At 37.9% G+C, this 17,141-nt stretch overlaps 1 protein-coding gene across 5 annotated transcripts in view; it reads right to left on the reverse strand.

Moving 5' to 3' along the window:
• Positions 1-17,141, reverse strand: part of CDH18 (cadherin 18) — a 441,257-nt gene that overhangs the window by 35,572 nt on the left and 388,544 nt on the right. For all 5 annotated transcript variants that reach the window (XM_048939478.1, XM_048939479.1, XM_048939476.1 and 2 more), the window contains 2 exons: positions 16,221-16,474; positions 1,714-1,850 (listed from right to left, as the gene is read on the reverse strand). In XM_048939478.1, coding sequence (XP_048795435.1) covers positions 1,714-1,850; positions 16,221-16,474 — 391 coding nt within the window. The remainder of the gene's footprint in view (positions 1-1,713; positions 1,851-16,220; positions 16,475-17,141) is intronic.

Consider the following 17,141-nt stretch of genomic DNA (forward strand, 5'->3'; position numbering starts at 1 on the left):
TTCAGTCTGTCTGCCATCCATTTCCTCCTCTATATTCTTTTTTATATTTTTCACTACTGAATTGTTATCCAAGCTGACAATACAGACCTACTTATCTTCCTTATCCCCACTTTGATAGCAAGAAAGGCAATGCAAGGGAAAGAAGAAGACTTATGTTTTTCCCTAGTAAGTAGCACCTTGAATGCAGAATTCTAAGCAGGATTTCTTAGAAGAAAAAAAAAAAGTTATTTCATCCTCATTATCCATTCAGTTATCTTTTAGTTATAAGCATCCTTAGCATAGTAAGTGCAATACCACTCACTAGACCATGTGAAATAAGTAGTGCAGAAAGCTACATTTCAGTTTAATGCTATTGAGATTTATTTCGGCAAATAATAATATTTGGATTGTCTCCCATTGACTGCTCCTTTTTGTATGTTTCAATGTGGCTTTTAAATCTTATTTAAAACTAACACTTATTATTCACCTTCTTATCATAAGGCCCAAACTATATTTCATTTCATGCTGCACTGAAATAACAAATATACTGTTAAGCACAGAGAGGTGCAGTGGTTACCACTTGTGAATAGTTGATCATAAAACTCTAGATTTTATTGTTTAATACAGAAATTTATTTACTTGAAAGTGTCAACTTAGTTGAAACAGCAATAATAAACAAAAACGATTTGTTGTCCTTATAAAATACATAGGTGCTATTAATTCTGTAACATATGCTAGCAGTACAATGGCAGAACAGATTCCATTTAAACCTGGAAATGAAAGAGATGAAAACACAGGGGACTCACTTATGTTAGTGGCACACGTTAGAGGTAACAAAAATGTAGACTGTCATCTGGCAATGATGGCATACACCAAAGAAGAAGAAAAGAAAGGGAAAAATAATAAACATAAGTTTATAGTTTGGATCAAAATCACTTTCCATTGAAAAACAGTATCCCTAAGAGTGCTGAGTAACTAAGTACTGGATTTACTGATACCACACAGGATTTTTTTTTTCATTTGCTTGGCTGGGGTTTTTTTTTTCTCTCTACAACTTTGTGTCAAAGTAAGGACACTGTAATGTAAAAGTTAATCTTTATTTCTTTAAACTGTCCCTGCCTCATGTAAAATATCCCATTTATCTGGGATATTTATTCAGACATTTCCAACTATTTCAATACTTTTTGAGGTAGTGGAAATTCATCACGCTTTGAGGCCTTTTAATGCAGCGGGAAGCCTTTTTTGTCTCTGCCTGTTAAAGGCCAGGAAAGCACACTGACAATCAGCATCTACTAGATACCTGTTGGAAGTAAATTAATATTGGCATAATTCGACAGCATAAACAGTAATTACAAGAAGAAAGGATGAATTTCTCAGACTGTATTATATAATGTTGTCTTCTAAGATAATATAAGTAAGATACACAAATAGGACAAGCTATTCATTTTAGGCCTTTCAATGTCTGCACTATTGGTAAAAAAAAAGTCCTATGACACGCAGAAAAACATGATAAACTTTCATAGTGGACTCATACAGGCTTGTGGGGTTTTGTTTGGTTGTTCTGTGGAATAAAGGAAGTTACACACAGAAATTTCTCCTTTACTGTTGTTAGTTAAAAAAAAAAGTAGCTTTGTTTAAAAAGAACCTAACACTTTGAGACAGTGTTCCTTAAAAACCAATTATTATATTTTCCTTTCAATTTTTTTAATACTATGTGCCACACATATCATTTACCTATCTCAGACGCAGCCACTGTGATGTTGTACCAAGGTGTTTCCTCTCTGTCAAAGATCTTGGCAGTTTTAATGGTTCCAGTATTAGCATCAATGGTGAAATATCTATCTTCTTCTGTGTTATGATCAATGAAATATCTAAGGAGAAATAAAATAGTAAATACATACTCATTGTAAAAAGTATGATCCAAGGTAACAGAAAGCTACATAAGAATATTACTTTCAGTCTTTCAAAGATCTTGGAGATTTTAGATGTTTTCTAACATCTAAGAAACATCCTAAGAAAAATTCTCTATTATGGGGATGCCTGAAATAACATTGTCTTTCACTCCTTTCATAATATTATTTGATCTTTTGATATGTAATAAGATTTCCACTATGAGTCACAAATACATAGATCGCTAACAGGTGATATTTTAGACAGCAGTGCTCATTTCTGTCAGAAGACACTGAGCATATTTACTTTGATTATAACAATGGAAAGGCAGAAAAGAAAACAGAAAAATATTCTTCTGCTTAAACAGCCTGTTCAGTCCCAGAACCTGTTTTGAAGCATGTCTTTTTGACATGAAGTTGACGACATAGCAACATAAGCCATTTTAAACATGTACATTACAAAGACTAGAAGCAGAAACAGCTGATTCCCAGAGATGCTGTTGACATTAGCCTTGAAGCCAAGAAGCATGCCTCCTTAACTCCCTTGGCTTCTGGGCACTTTGCCTAGCAGAGAAAGTATAAACCTTTAAGTGGGTAATGGAAGCAGATGGGAACACAAAAGACGAGATTGACAAGACTTTTCTTTTTTTTTCACAAAGCCTGAATCGCTTACAATAGCTTTTACAAATGAACCAATTACACACCCCTATTAAACCTTCTCTTTTAGACCTGATGAGGAAATAAGGAACAATACAGAGCCTTTTATGTACCATAATTGTTTTCCTTCATAATTTGCCAGCCTTGCTTTGCTTTCATTCTGGGATATTTTTAATATATGGAAGCTACATATAGATTAAAATGATTTATTTGTCCCATCCAACTGCTCTTATTTCTACATCACCAAAGGTTTAATTGCCAACTAATAAAAAGAGTGGTGCACATAAAGGCTGCAGAGCTCAAAAAATTAAAAATAACTTCAGTTTTATTACTCTCATAACGTACTTATTCAGACTATTTACAGAAATGGAAAACAAGCAAGAAACACTTGGATGAATGATACAAAAAAAATATGTTTTCTGAAAAAGCAGAAGAAATAAAGGACTAGAGGAGGAGGTAGCAATTTGAATGAATCACCTTTACTGTTCAAAGGACAGGAGAGAATGTAAAAGCCAGCTAGGATGTAATGATTTTCCCTATAGAAAGAAACTGAACCCATCTCTTCTAGCAGTAAGAAAAAATATACATACGCTTACAATAGGGCAGTTTGGGTTGTGGCATTTAAGATTTGTCTTTTCACGTTTCCTGCGTTTTCAAAAATTAAAAATATGTTCCAGGCACTGGAAATCTGAGCAGACCAAACCAGGCTAGAAAATCTTTTTTTTTTTGACTCTTTGCATCCTTCCTCTCACCATCCTGAAGAGTGAAACAGCTCCCATATGACCATGGGGGTGGTTTGAGCAACAACAAACCTTTATGCTCCTTTGGAATAAAAATTTAACTTACCTTCTCCTATCAAAGTCAGAACCCATGTGATCCATCAATTACCAACACCTGGGAACATCTCATTATAAAATACTTCAGAAGTGCTCAGTGATGAGACTTAAGATGTGAAAGATGGCAGTAGAAGTTGCCTCAAGCAGAAAAGAAGACTTAAAAGGTCTCCATATTAGAAGTAAACTGGAAAGATCTTGAATATGTAGGAGACGGGGGAATCACTTCTAAAGAATTCAAGTCAGGAAGCATTCTTCCAGAAAACATTATTTAATCATTGTGTCCTAAGTTGGATGAAAAAAAAACCAAAAAAACAAAGAAAACACTGATCATGACAAAATAAATGTTACAGATATCCAAGGAAACCTGTATTGCTTTCAAAGAATACTAGAATCCGCTGTGGACACATTGCAAAGCAAGAAAAAGGCCTCCACAGTTATTCTCTTGGTATTATTTTATCTAGAAGAATTGGTCCAAGCTACCCACACACTGGGAATCAAAATTAACTTTTGAGTTTCAGAACAATTGATTTTACCAGTGTTTCTGCTGGTCTTAGTCTACGAAAAAGAAAGCTGTGCAGAGCTGATCAACTGTGAGCAGGATTTGTGGGTTCTCCAAGCAGTTACTTGTAACGGAAATGTTTTGAAAGACTGATCCAATATCAGTGGAAAAGTTTTACTTCCTATGCAGGCAGATAGTTCTACCTTTTCCTAACTACTAAGAAACTTTGTAGCCAGAGTGCAATCAAACTCAGAAAGTACATACAGCTGCCACACTTGGCGCAGAGCTGTGTTAAGATTTGAAGTCTATCCAGAAGATGCATGCTTCAATTGGATCAGTGCCTCCAGGCCTTATACTTCATACTTGGCAATGCAGGCAACTTGACAAATTTTTGGACCATGTTAGCTGTGCTATTGTTAAGGGAGAAATAATGAAGTCTAGTTGTGTTGGACAAGATGGACAGCACATGCATATACAGACCTCTTCTACAAGAAGTGGAATAGTGACAGAGGAAGGATGGAAAGAATAACTGTTCACCAAATAATTTTCCTGGAGACCTTAGCAAGACCCTTTACTGTCACAATTCTCTGTCAGGTATGTGATGACAAAATGTAATTCTTTCTCCCTGACTACAGCCTTGTTCTTGGCTCTAGAGGTCTCCTGAAAATTACATGAATTATTTACAGGAAAACAAAACAAAACAAAATCTTCACTGAGCTATTCTTATGGAATATGTATTCTTAATTAAAACATATATATATATTATACATGAATCTTGCCTCTGCAAACATTTACTACTGTCAACAGCATTTACTTATTGCCAACATCAGACAGAGTGACTACTCTAGAGTCAGAGTAGTGCTAATATTGTGCTAATAACCATAAAAAGTAGGACTATTTGCAGACATAAGCTTAAAAATAGACATAATTTCAAACTGGGGTTAATGAGGAAAAAAAAGCAATAGGAATACACTGCTGCTTTTGTGCATGTCTAATTCACAATCATAACAAATTATTACTTTTCCCTCTATGAGGGAAGCAAGAGAACCAAAAAGAACAAGTATCATATACCAAACATGAAGCTTATGTAGAAAGACTGAAGCTCAACTCTGCTGTGAATTGTGACACCCTAACACATCATTTTCATAGACACATAACAAAACATTGCCTTACATTTTGAAATATGAAAAGTTTTTTTCTAAATCACTTACTTAAATATATCTATATAAGCTGAAAGCTCAGTATTGGATGAATAATTTAAATTGCACTTTCTATGTCACTCATAAAACAATCCTGAGGTGATTCTTTCAGTAACACTTTCATTTCCAGTGACAACAGAAAAATAAGGAATGATAATAATTTATCCACAGTAGCATTTTCTCTCTACATCCTAACTTTTTCATATAGTTACAGCATATTAAAACATCTAGAGCTCAACAGAATTTTTCTTGATCATGTATAAATAAAACAGTGGCCCTGTTTAAGGCTTTCTTATTATGAAGTTTAGTTCTCTTCCACTTATCCATATTCTTCCTAAATATTGCTTTGTGTATCATGCCTAAAGCAGCCATTTGCACTACTGGGGCTCCCATCCTTCATGAATGTCTGTCTGAAACAAGCTACAAATGACATCCTCAAAGAGCAAAGGAAATATGAATATTAATATAAAGCTCTACACTCAGATACCCCAAAAATGTTTTGTAAGATAGAGCCACTCATTCTTGTCACATATAAAAGAACATTTAGAATAAGTTTCATTGCATTTATAAAGCACATAACATTTTAAGGCTTTATAAAATATTAGCCACAAAGTTTTATACGTCCTGATTTTGGCTGGGACAGAGTTAATTTCCTTCCTAGTAGCTGGTATGGCGATTATGGGTTTTTCTAGGTTGCAAAGAGCTATAATGCAAGTTTAGAATTTCAAAGTTACGTCAAAAGTGAATTTTCATCATGACTATGCATGATGCAGATCAGCAACAGAATATGCTCTATTACACTAAATTACATTTAGAAGAGTTCTGAACACAGCAAACCTGTTAGTCACAGTTCCCAAAGAGCGTTTGAAGGAAATTAAATATCAAAACTATAGGCACTGAGAAATTCAATATGTATCATCTTTTTTTTTTTTTCAGGTAGAGTCACTGAATGGAAAGGCATTACCAGCCTTTTCATTCCTACTTCTGATCAAACCCCCAGCTTCTGTGACTTCACATCTTGTTTCCTGGCTTTTAGTGAAGCAGCGGTTCAGTGAGGACAGATATTCCCACTTTTTTTTTTTTAACTTTTTTTTTTTAAATCAAAAGTGCTTGCATGAATTAGGAAATAAAGAGAAAATTATATGCAAGATAGGCCCTAGGCGCTCTTGACATATAAAGCAGTTTGCATTTTAAAGTAGTTGGGTTTTAATAGCACAGAGAATGCTTGAGCATGAAGAAGGTTCTAAAAGATGCTAAAGGTTTCTGAAGATAAAACTCGTAATTATTTTCATAATCTAACTAAATTATTTGGCTTTGAGATAACATTAAAATCAGTTTGGTAATTGATAAGTGCTATAGTCTGTCAAGATCCCAGCGTCCACTTCCAGTTTTTATGTTTCATAGTTAAGCCTTGAATTTGAGATTTTAAATCTTGTTTTGAGCTTTTGACTTGTCTTTTTTTGTTGTTGTTTTTTGTCATTAAGCAAGTCTTTAAAACATTCCTTCCTTATGCCATTATTATTTATTACTAAATTTAATATGAGCAAACAAGAACTCTTTCAGAAATTACTACCTTGTCGACAAAACTTTTAGTTCTAAACTTCTAAAATCACATTTCAGGCAGGTTCAAATTTACAGTTCATAAAATCTCTTTAAGCTTGTATATAGAGATATATCTAATAGTCAGCTCTCAAATAACAACAAAAACTGGTTACAAAGAACCACTAACAAAAGTTCACAGAATCACCCGGGTTGGAAGGGACCCCAAGGATCATGTAGTTCCAACCCCCCTGCCTAGCAGAGCCACCAAACATACACATTCAGATCAGGTTGCCCAGGACCCCGTCCAACCTGGCCTTAAACACGTCCAAGGACGGGGCATCCACAACCTCCCTGGGCAGCCCGTTCCAGGGCCTAACCACTCTCCTAGTAAAGAACTTCCCCCTAACATCTAACCTAAATCTTCCCTCCTTCAACTTAAAACCATTTCCCCTAGTCCTGCTGTTGTCAGCCCTTTTGAAGAGTTTACTCCCCTCCTGGGTGTAGGTTCCCTTCAGGTATTGATAGGCTGCAATGAGGTCACCCCGCAGCCTTCTCTTCTCCAGGCTGAACAAGCCCAACTCCCTCAGCCTGTCCTCATAGGGGAGGTGCTCCAGCCCCTTGATCATCTTAGTCGCCCTCCTCTGGACCCTTTCCAAAATCTCTATGTCTTTCTTGTACTGAGGGCTCCACACTTGGACACAGTACTCCAGGTGGGGCCTCACAAGAGCCGAGTAGAGAGGGACAATCACCTCCCTGTCCCTGCTGGCCACCCCTCTCCTGATGGAGCCCAGGATCCCATTTGCCTTTCGAGCTGCCAGAGCGCACTGCTGGCTCATATTCAGTCTCTCGTCCATCAGGACCCCCAGGTCCTTCTCTGCCGAGCTGCTCTCAAGGACCACTCCTCCCAGCCTGTACAGGTGCCTGGGGTTCTTCCGGCCCAAATGCAAAACCTTGCACTTTGCCGTGTTGAACCTCATCAGGTTCACCCGAGCCCAGCCCTCCAGCCTGTCGAGGTCCCTCTGAATGGCATCCCTTCCTTCCACCGTATCAACCGCACCACTCAGCTTGGTGTCGTCAGCAAACTTGCTGAGGGTGCACTCGATTCCCTCATCGATGTCATTAATAAAGATGTTAAAGAGCACCGGTCCCAAGACAGACCCTTGGGGGACACCACCTGGACATAGAGCCATTGACCACCACCCTCTGTCTGCGGCCTTTCAACCAATTGCTTATCCATCGGGTCGTCCACCCATCAAATCCACTTCCCTCCAATTTGGAGATGAGGATGTGGTGGGGGACCATGTCAAAGGCCTTGCTCAGGTCCAGGTAAATGACATCGGTCGCCTTCCCTTCGTCCACCAATGCCGTCATTCCATCATAGAAGGCCACAAGATTAGTTAGGCATGACCTTCCTTTGGTGAAGCCATGCTGGCTGTCTCGGATCACATGCTCATTCTTTATGTGACCGAGCATGTTGTCCAGGAGGATCTGTTCCATGATCTTCCCAGGCACGGAGGTGAGACTCACCGGCCTGTAGTTCCCCGGGTCCTCCCTGCTCCCCTTCTTGTATATGGGAGTGACGTGACCCTTCCTCCAGTCGTCCGGGACCTCACCTGACAGCCACGACTTCTCAAATATGATGGAGAGCGGCTCGGCAACCACCTCAGCCAGCTCCTTCAGGACCCTGGGATGCACGCCATCCGGCCCCATAGACTTGTATTCATTCAGTCTAAGGAGGCACTCTCGGACTTGCTCTGCCCTTACAGTGGGGAGGGATTTACCTCCTTGGTCCCCACATAGAGGTTTGGGGATGCAGGGTTCAGGGACGTGAAAAAGACTAGAATCCTGGCCGCCAGTGAAGACCGAGGTGAAGAACTCATTCAGCACCTCAGCTTTCTCTTCATCTGTTGAAGCCAGTTCTCCTTTTAAATTTACCAATGTAAGTACGCCCGTTTTGGCCTGTCTCTTCTGGGCAATGTACCTGTAGAAGGTTTTCTTATTGTTTTTCACGTCCCTTGCCAAGTTCAGTTCTGCCTGCGCCTTGGCTTCCCTGATCCCACGTCTGCAAGTCCGGACGGCATTCCTGTACTCGGTTAGTGGGAATACTGTTAATATCAGTTAGTGGGAATACTGGCCAAACTGATCAGTCATGCCATCTAAACGCTATAAGAAATCAAATACTATTAAAAGGAAGTCTGTTGGGTTGATTAAATACGTTAGTGAATAATCTCAGAAGAAAAATATCCAGATTCAAAGGACAGAGAATTTAAAAACAAAACAAACAAATAACATCAACAAAAAAATAGAAAATAAACGTGTGAGGAACAACTATACAGTGCATGGGAGGTATACAAGGAAGAAAAGCAAGGAAATTGATTGGCTGCAGCTCCCTGTGTTTGGCCAGCTGGAGAGCTGCAGGAAGTGTGCCATGGTGGGCCTTAACTCTGGTGCATGCCCTTCATCTTCCATCTCCCTCCTGGCAGCAGCACTGCCAGCGAGCTCTGAAGACAAACGAGGTGGTGGGAAGGCAGTCTGTTGTCACACTTGTCTTGTACCACACTGCCTCCCTTTCAGGGACAGTCTATTTCCCCATAGTTCAAACAAACTTCTCCAGGAGAGAAAAGCAATTGGGAAGTGTGACACGGTAGTCATCTGCCAAAACAGCAGGTAACCAATTTTCTCCCTGCAGCATGTCTGGTAAAGGAGACATTAGATGTTCCAGAGTTCTGCAGCACCTTAGGCTGTGCTTTCCAGTTGTGAAAATGAAATACATTTGAAGAGAGCTTGGAGAAGATGATCTCTGTTTACCATTTCTTCACTTTTTTCAGATAGGTATAGCATTACTTTGAAGAGAATACTGCTCCTCCTGGAGTGCTTGCAGGATATGCTGTTCCCACTGAGTTAGCTCCGGTGCTGGCTGCCAGCTGATCAGCAGTACCTTAACATCTCCTGCCCAACACTCCCAAGCTCACCTCTTGTATCAAAATCTGCGCTTGGCAGATGTGACAGAGTCTTCCTTCTCCTCATCCCAAGAAGGTGAGGTAGCAGGTCCCAGGAGGTGCGGAGGAGCTGCAAATTGCTGCCTCCCCCCTCAGCCAAGCCTTTGAGTGGCAGCTGCTGCTGGTTTGCATTTCATGCAGAAGTTGGCTCCCTGCTGCTGCTCCTGTTCCCACTGCCTGAGCACTGCTGGCACACTGCTCACCTTGGACACTGGAAACTAGGGATGTTGTTCACTTGAAGGAAATGAGACATTTCTGTATTCCCATCTCTCTAGCTGACAATTTCTGTCTACATGTGCTAAAACCACTGATCATCTTTCCTAGCTAATTCTGCCAGTAAATGTAGGCTAAGAATATCACACACTCACAGAGGCATAATTCAGAAGTCAAATCAAGATAAAAGTTTTTCTTCTTTTCCTGACTTCATGAATTTCTTCAGAGGATTTCAACTGTCCAACTGCATTTTTAATAGACGCCTTGATGGTAGAACTGTTACATCACAGTTTATTTTTATTCAGACACATTAACATTAGATTCCAATGTTGCCAAAAAATAAAGTACAGTTGGTGTTATATGACAATCACTTTTTGCTCCCAAAGGTTCACCAGCTAAATAATGGAATTCTACTTACACATTTTTTTCACGCTAAAGAGCAAACCAAATAAAAGCAACATCAATAGATTAATACTTATTTATGGAAGTGAACAGCCCTACCAAAAGACTTCGTTACAGAGACTATTCAAATATAAACGCCAATTCCTAAAACCATAAAAGAATTTTAAATATTGTAGGCACTCTGAAGCCAGAGGAAATTACACTTAAACAAACAAGCAAACAAGCAAACAAACAAAGATGTACTGGAATGAAAAATCAGGCTCTCACAGCCACAGTACTAGGATGTTCTGTCAGTATTTCTATCAAAAATTTAAGTAAGGGATGGAGGTGGCTCTGGTTGCTGTGTGATGTTGACCACCATCCTGAACTGGATGCTTCCCAGAGAGAACAGCTGTCAGAACATCTTACCAGCTCCTGAACAGAGAGGTGGATGTTTTTGTTAGGCAGATTTGTTTTGGGGATGGCAGCAGCGCCATTTCATGGGAAAGTGGGAGGCCTGGGATGTGCAGCTTGACAAGAATCAAAAATAAATTGAGGCCTCAGGGAAAAAGTCAGCAACAGATCTCCGACCTCAGCACAGTAAAGAAAGGTATTAAAATGGTTACTCCCTGTGAAGACAGAGAGAATCAGAGAAGAAATTGGAGAAAGAAATCCACTCTGGCTTTAGCTGTTCCAAAAAGGAATAGTTCTTTTTCTATTCTGATTTACAGATGCTCTTGATGAAGAATACTGAAGGAATGCAGAAAGCAAATGAATGAAAAAGAAGATGAGATGGAGGAGGTCACAGCTCCTTTCTGCTAGCTGTGAGGCATTCACATACTCTGGAAAGATACTTTAGTGTCTCTGTAGGTGTTGGTCACAGGGTTGTGACAGTGTCATGCTCCGAGGGCTTGAGCAAAGAGGTGCCTCACTCCACAAGCTCAGGGATGGCAAGATCTGGGGAGATGCTTCCCCTTTGGGCATGTGAGGTGACACTGATCACAGCAAGCTGCCTTAAGTACAGCTAACAAAGCATCCTATGCGCAGGATATAAAACAGCAAACTGACCTTATTCAACTTATAGGTCATCCAATTAACAACTAAGATGCATCTATACAAAAAGATGAAGAGGATTCTTATATTTTCCAGCAAGAATGGCATAGAAACTGATATTGTTCTCCTAGGACAGGAAGAAAATAAATTGAAAAGTATAATTTTCATCTTCAACGTCCTTAGTCCCAGCACATGGCTGAGATCATCTCCCTCCCCTAAACATGCCAATACTGTACAATCAAAATTTGAGTGAATGGCTGAATCAGAATTTCATGTTTTATTCTACCTCCAGTAAATATAAACTTCACATCAGAAAAAATACAATATAAACAGAATTCTCTGGAACATTTTTTAAGCCTTTCTCCTACTCTTACCACAAAATGAATTGTCTGACATTCACAAAAATAAAAAGGCCTTTTCTGACTTTGTGTGGGTCATTTTTGTTTAATATTTTGTTTTTATTGTTTCATTATCAGTTGGCTAATTCCTGGAATTGAAGGAATGGTTTTCAGCAAAAGGAAAACCATGTGTAACTTTTTTTTCTTTTTTTTTCCTTTTTCTTTTCCTGCCTATTACTTTTAAGGAGTAGTGACAAGAGAACCGAGTAGAAAGTTATTTTAGAATGACATCAGGAAGTCAGTAAGATCACTCCAATTTCCTATAGCTAATCAATTTCAGTCCCAACTAATAAAATTCATTCTAACAAGGTAAGATTACAGAGTAGCCAGAGTCCAACATGAAAATGATTTGAATTTCAATGCATTAATATAACAAGACCTAATATGGTGCTTCTGTAATAGTGCGACTTTTTTTTCCACATACTACACTTACCAGGATCCAATCAATGTTAAAGAAGGCACTCAGCTCCTTTTAAGATAGTATTAGCCTGGGATAAAGTTAATATGAAAGAATTTGCCCATGTCATACAATTATTTTCACTGTTCTATCAGAGTTCAATAAAGTTTTGTGGTCCTGTAACCATGCCTTTGCTCTTTTCTGACCCATTAACTTGGAAGGGGCTTGGGGAATGGCAGCAGTGTTATCTTTCTGAAAAGCATTCCACAGAAAATAGAGCAGATGCAATCAGAAAGCTCCAAGGAATGTTGTAAGCATTCACTGTGGCTAAGACACACTATCTAAATATCACCTATAGGAAGATGGCAGGGTTTCAACAGGCAAAACTGCAGCCCTGAGGCAGTATTAGCAGCCTAGGGCTGCTCCCATTGCACATATGCATCCTGCCAATTAAAAACTTTTTCAGCTCTAATCTCCACAGAATTCTGCTGTGTATGGGTTCAGGAAGAAAAAAAGATGATATCTAAGTAAGTGCAGAGAGATTTAAAATGAATGATTTATTAAAATAAAACAACAGTAAGTGAATTCAATCTTTATCCATTCTTTAATGTTGTATTGGCAACTTTCAAGATTTGCTTGCACATCAGATATTTTATAAGACATAACCCTGATATTTAAAAGCAATAAAATATTTTGGTATGGAAGTAGACTACCTGGCACAAATGTAATGAGTCTGTAATCTCTCTGAATAAGTTACAATTTGGGATATTTTCTCTTCATTTAGAAGATAAATTTTTTAGCACATGGTTATTTTCCAAACCACTCACAAATAGTTAAAATTAATATATGATGAAGTTTATTTATTTGTCTTTCTTGTGTTTTCTATGGCTATGTTTACTTTTGCTATTTCAATAGAATTATAATTTTCAAAATACAGGACTTCAAAAAGTTTCATTGAAAATGCATTTCTATTTATGCAAAAAATATATAGTCACTTAAAAAGAAAAATCCTTTAAAACTGCCAAACTGCCAACCAGATAATATCTGAAGAAAATAAACCAATAATAGCTACAGTTGTTATGAGAAGTTCTTTTGCTAGGATTGAAAAAGTTAGTGTTACAAGAATTGGCACAAAGTCAGAGGCCTCTGAGATGACTTGGTTCAGAAGCAAGCTGAAATTACTGGGATGAAATTGCAGTGACAAAATGAGAAAAAAAGCATTCCGACTCTTCACCACTGATAACAACAGAAGTCATTATTTATTTATTTTTCTAGCTTCAATAATTAAATTTTATAAGGATTTCCCCTCAGCATTGTTAATTACTTTAACTACTCCTCTCACCATTATTCTAGTTATAAGAATCATTGCAGCCACCAAAATAAAGTGATAGCTAATTGGAGAGTGAATAAATCACAGCACCATATCTTTTCTAGCAGATGGACAATAGAGAAATGATATGGCTGCATCTGTGTGTGTATTGCTTTATCAGTTTCACACATAGCAATGAGCACCCTTACAAAGTAGAAAGGATGCAGAAGTAGATAAGGAAAAGCTGTGAAGCAAATTGCTGCTCCATAGCTGTCCTGTAGACTTACAGCATTGGGAAATGCATCCAATTCTCTTGGCAAAGGAAACATTATTCTATGCAGATCAGCTGTTCACGTCTTACTCTGTAGCTATCTGCTGTGGAGACTATGTGATATGTGCTTTCTTATATTGAAACTTTCTGTCTTTTATTTCTATAATTACTTTTTTTTTATATAATAAACTTGGAACTGTTCATGTATGAGGGAAAACGATGGTCTTTCAGAATCACTGGGGTTTAGTTGAACAGTGAAGGATACCCTTGCAGATTGGCACAGGACATAAGGACACCACACATACACACTTCTGAGAAAAACCACCTCCTAAGGTTCCTCCTTTAGGACCTGCCTCTGGCCAAGCACTAGTTCAGCTAAGCCACTCCGTGTGGCCCATGGCTGGTGATGTGTTGCATTAAACGTTATGGATACTTGATTTGCTAAGGACTGGCAGAACCCCTCTGAGGGGTGAATCCTTTCAGAAGCAAAAATTCAGTACATTCTGCCAGCATTTTATATAATTTCCTAATTCAACAGAAAGAAATGGAAGGAAAGGCACAAAAATGGGCAGAATACAGGAAAAAAAGTCAACTAACTTATTTGAATAATATGGATATTTCATATTCTGACCTCAATCATTGGTTACAAGTTCTTGTTTGGGAAAATAAAAGGCCAACACAAAAAGTAAAATATTTGGAAATTCCAGTCGCCCTTCCTACTAATTAATTGCTGTTTCACTGAAAAAAATCCATTTCTGCCCTTCCCAGACATTATGCAAACTGCAGTAGCTTTTCTGTCACCATTACTGTCTTATAGTTTTCTATACAACAATTTCAATGCCCACAGATTGCTGAAATATAGTAGAACTGGTCAAATCTGCACTTGTCCTTTCTATTTCCAATCTACTACAACTTCTAATGTGGCAGTGCTAGCTGCTGTTTCAGAATTATACTATTAAAAACCACAGGCACTTAGGAGTTGTTTTTAGTGGTATTTTCTAATTTGTGTTACGATTTGGACATAAATAATACAGTGCTGATTTTTCAAAGGCAATAAGTTGCCACTAAGAAATTGCATATATTGATTTTCTGACACTAAATATTTTGAATCCTCAAACAATTCACACAAGAGAACCATAAAAACTGGATTATTTCATTGTTCTGCAAAAACTGTTTCATCCTACCAAAAACTATCACACATATCCAGCAGACTTCAGCTCAGTCAGGAGTCCAATTAGCTTCTGAAATACTGTTCTCCAAGTAAATTCTCATATAATATCCAGAAAAGCTATACCATTCTGTCATAAAAAGAGGTAACCCCAAATATATGTTCATGAATGTTTTTTTCCTGAAACATTTTAAATCCAGTACCAATTTCAAGACAAATGCAGATAAAGTGAAGACAAAAAATGAAGACAAAATTCATACGTTGCATGTCAGTTTAGAAAGTAACATATCCAGCAGATAAAGTGAATAAAATACATTATCAGATCCTACTACAGGTGAAAACATGGTACTAAAGTCATCTTCTAAACCAGTAATGAAATCAAGCCTTAGTTCCAGGGCAGTCAACGTTAAATCCAGATGCTTTTAAATTTAGAAGAAGCCAGATTATCATCCATATGCATATTTTTGGCATCAATGCTTTTTCAAGCTTGCTGTGGGGGCATTTCCAGTTTGATTTCAGTTCCTTAGTTCAGATCATGACTTATTTCCAACCCAGTTCTGTTGCTATATGAACTATTTCAATTAGGGCAACAACATAGAATTCTCCCTTTTTTTTTTCTTTCTTTAAGAGCAAATTCAATTGAAAGGCTATCAAAATCTTGCCTTCCTAATATGTAACAGTTGTTTAGTTTTCAAATGATACATCTGATATTATAAGCGTTTACTTTTCAGCACTTGCACCAGACCTTGCAATTAGAGATAGCCTGACACATGATTAGCAATGTCAGTGAGCTGCATTATTAATTTTTTTTTTTCATTATTCTACTAAAACTGTAGTATATAAGAAAATAATGACTTCCTCTAGAAATACAATTTTGCCGCAATTACACTGCAATTACAGCATGACTGTCAGGAAAAGAGCACCTAACACAGCTCCTGCCTTGCACAAGCACCTGGCACAACAAGTGTGGGAGGAGTGCAGAGGACCATCTCAGTATCTGCATATATCTGAATAATATCTGAATAACAGGAAAAAATCAGCATTATGATCATGAATTGATTTATAACCAGTGGTACAAGACTCACTGGCAGAAGGACAGTGAAATGCATAATTTTACACGATGTGTTAACATGCACTGGTCTTGTGTAGTGGTTTGCTTGGAGAAGTGCTGCTGATGTATGAATAACATACATGTAATGTACATTATTGCTCAGACTGACGACTGAATGATGATTTTATGTAATGCAACAAAAGTTTGAATTTACATTATTAAATCAGATCCATGTAGGCAGACTGCAACACTATGAATACCAACGTACTTTTTCCTTGTGTGTACTAAAATAAAATAAAATACACTGTTTCATTACCCCAAATCTCACTAAACATTTAGCAGATGGAATTCAACCCAGTATAACTTGAACTTACTATACCTCACTAAACTGTTGGCAGTGTCAGGATCTTGTGCCGTCACAGTGCCAACAGGTGTCCCGATCTTTGCATTTTCATAAACTTCCATGAGATAGGAAGGCATAGTGAAGAGAGGAGGTTCATCCACATCGCCAACTATGATCTTCAGCATTGTTACATCCTTGAATGGTCCCAGGTGCGAAAAGCGGAAGTCAAGATGAGTATTTGCTCCTTCTATATTAAGCGTATAGGATTTCTTCTTTTCATAGTTGAGCGGCTGTTGGCAGAAAAAAGTATTTCTCATTACCATTCTGTGCTTCAGTTTAGCCTGGTAGCTAACTATATCTTTTCAGTTTAGTTTGGTAGCAGGTTACTGTGAAGGGACAACATTCTGTGATATTTCGACAGTCACTGACATACATTGTAAGTAGAAGGTGATACATGGAGTAGGATGACTCAGGTTTTCTCTCCAACAGAATTTTGTTCTGGAAGAACTTAGGATTGTGACTGAATGTCAAATTCTTCTTCTGTGATAATGCAGTCTCTGGATTTTATCACTCTTCAAAATTTAGTGGTTATTGCTAGATGCTTAAAAAGTATTCCAAATTAAATTAAATTCATACCTTTAATTAACATGTTTAATAGACAGTGATGGGGATTTAGAATTATTTTGGGCACCTCTTCTCTTAAACCTCCAACTGAAAAGCAACTCCTTGCATGAAAACACTCTTATAATACAATAAATTTAAATACGTAAGGATGGCCTGAACACAGGCATGCATGCTTTTCTAAAGAAAGGCAAATGAATGGTGTATACCTCTAGTCTAGACCCTTTTATTTTAAATTCTTTACCAGCAGCAACCTGAGGGACAACCTCTCAGTCTGTCTTACTATGTGCTGCTTCATTGCACATGTATTAAATGGCCATAAGTGGAAAGAAAGTC

The sequence above is a fragment of the Lagopus muta genome, chromosome 3 (assembly GCF_023343835.1).
Source record: "Lagopus muta isolate bLagMut1 chromosome 3, bLagMut1 primary, whole genome shotgun sequence".
Lineage (NCBI taxonomy): Eukaryota > Metazoa > Chordata > Aves > Galliformes > Phasianidae > Lagopus > Lagopus muta.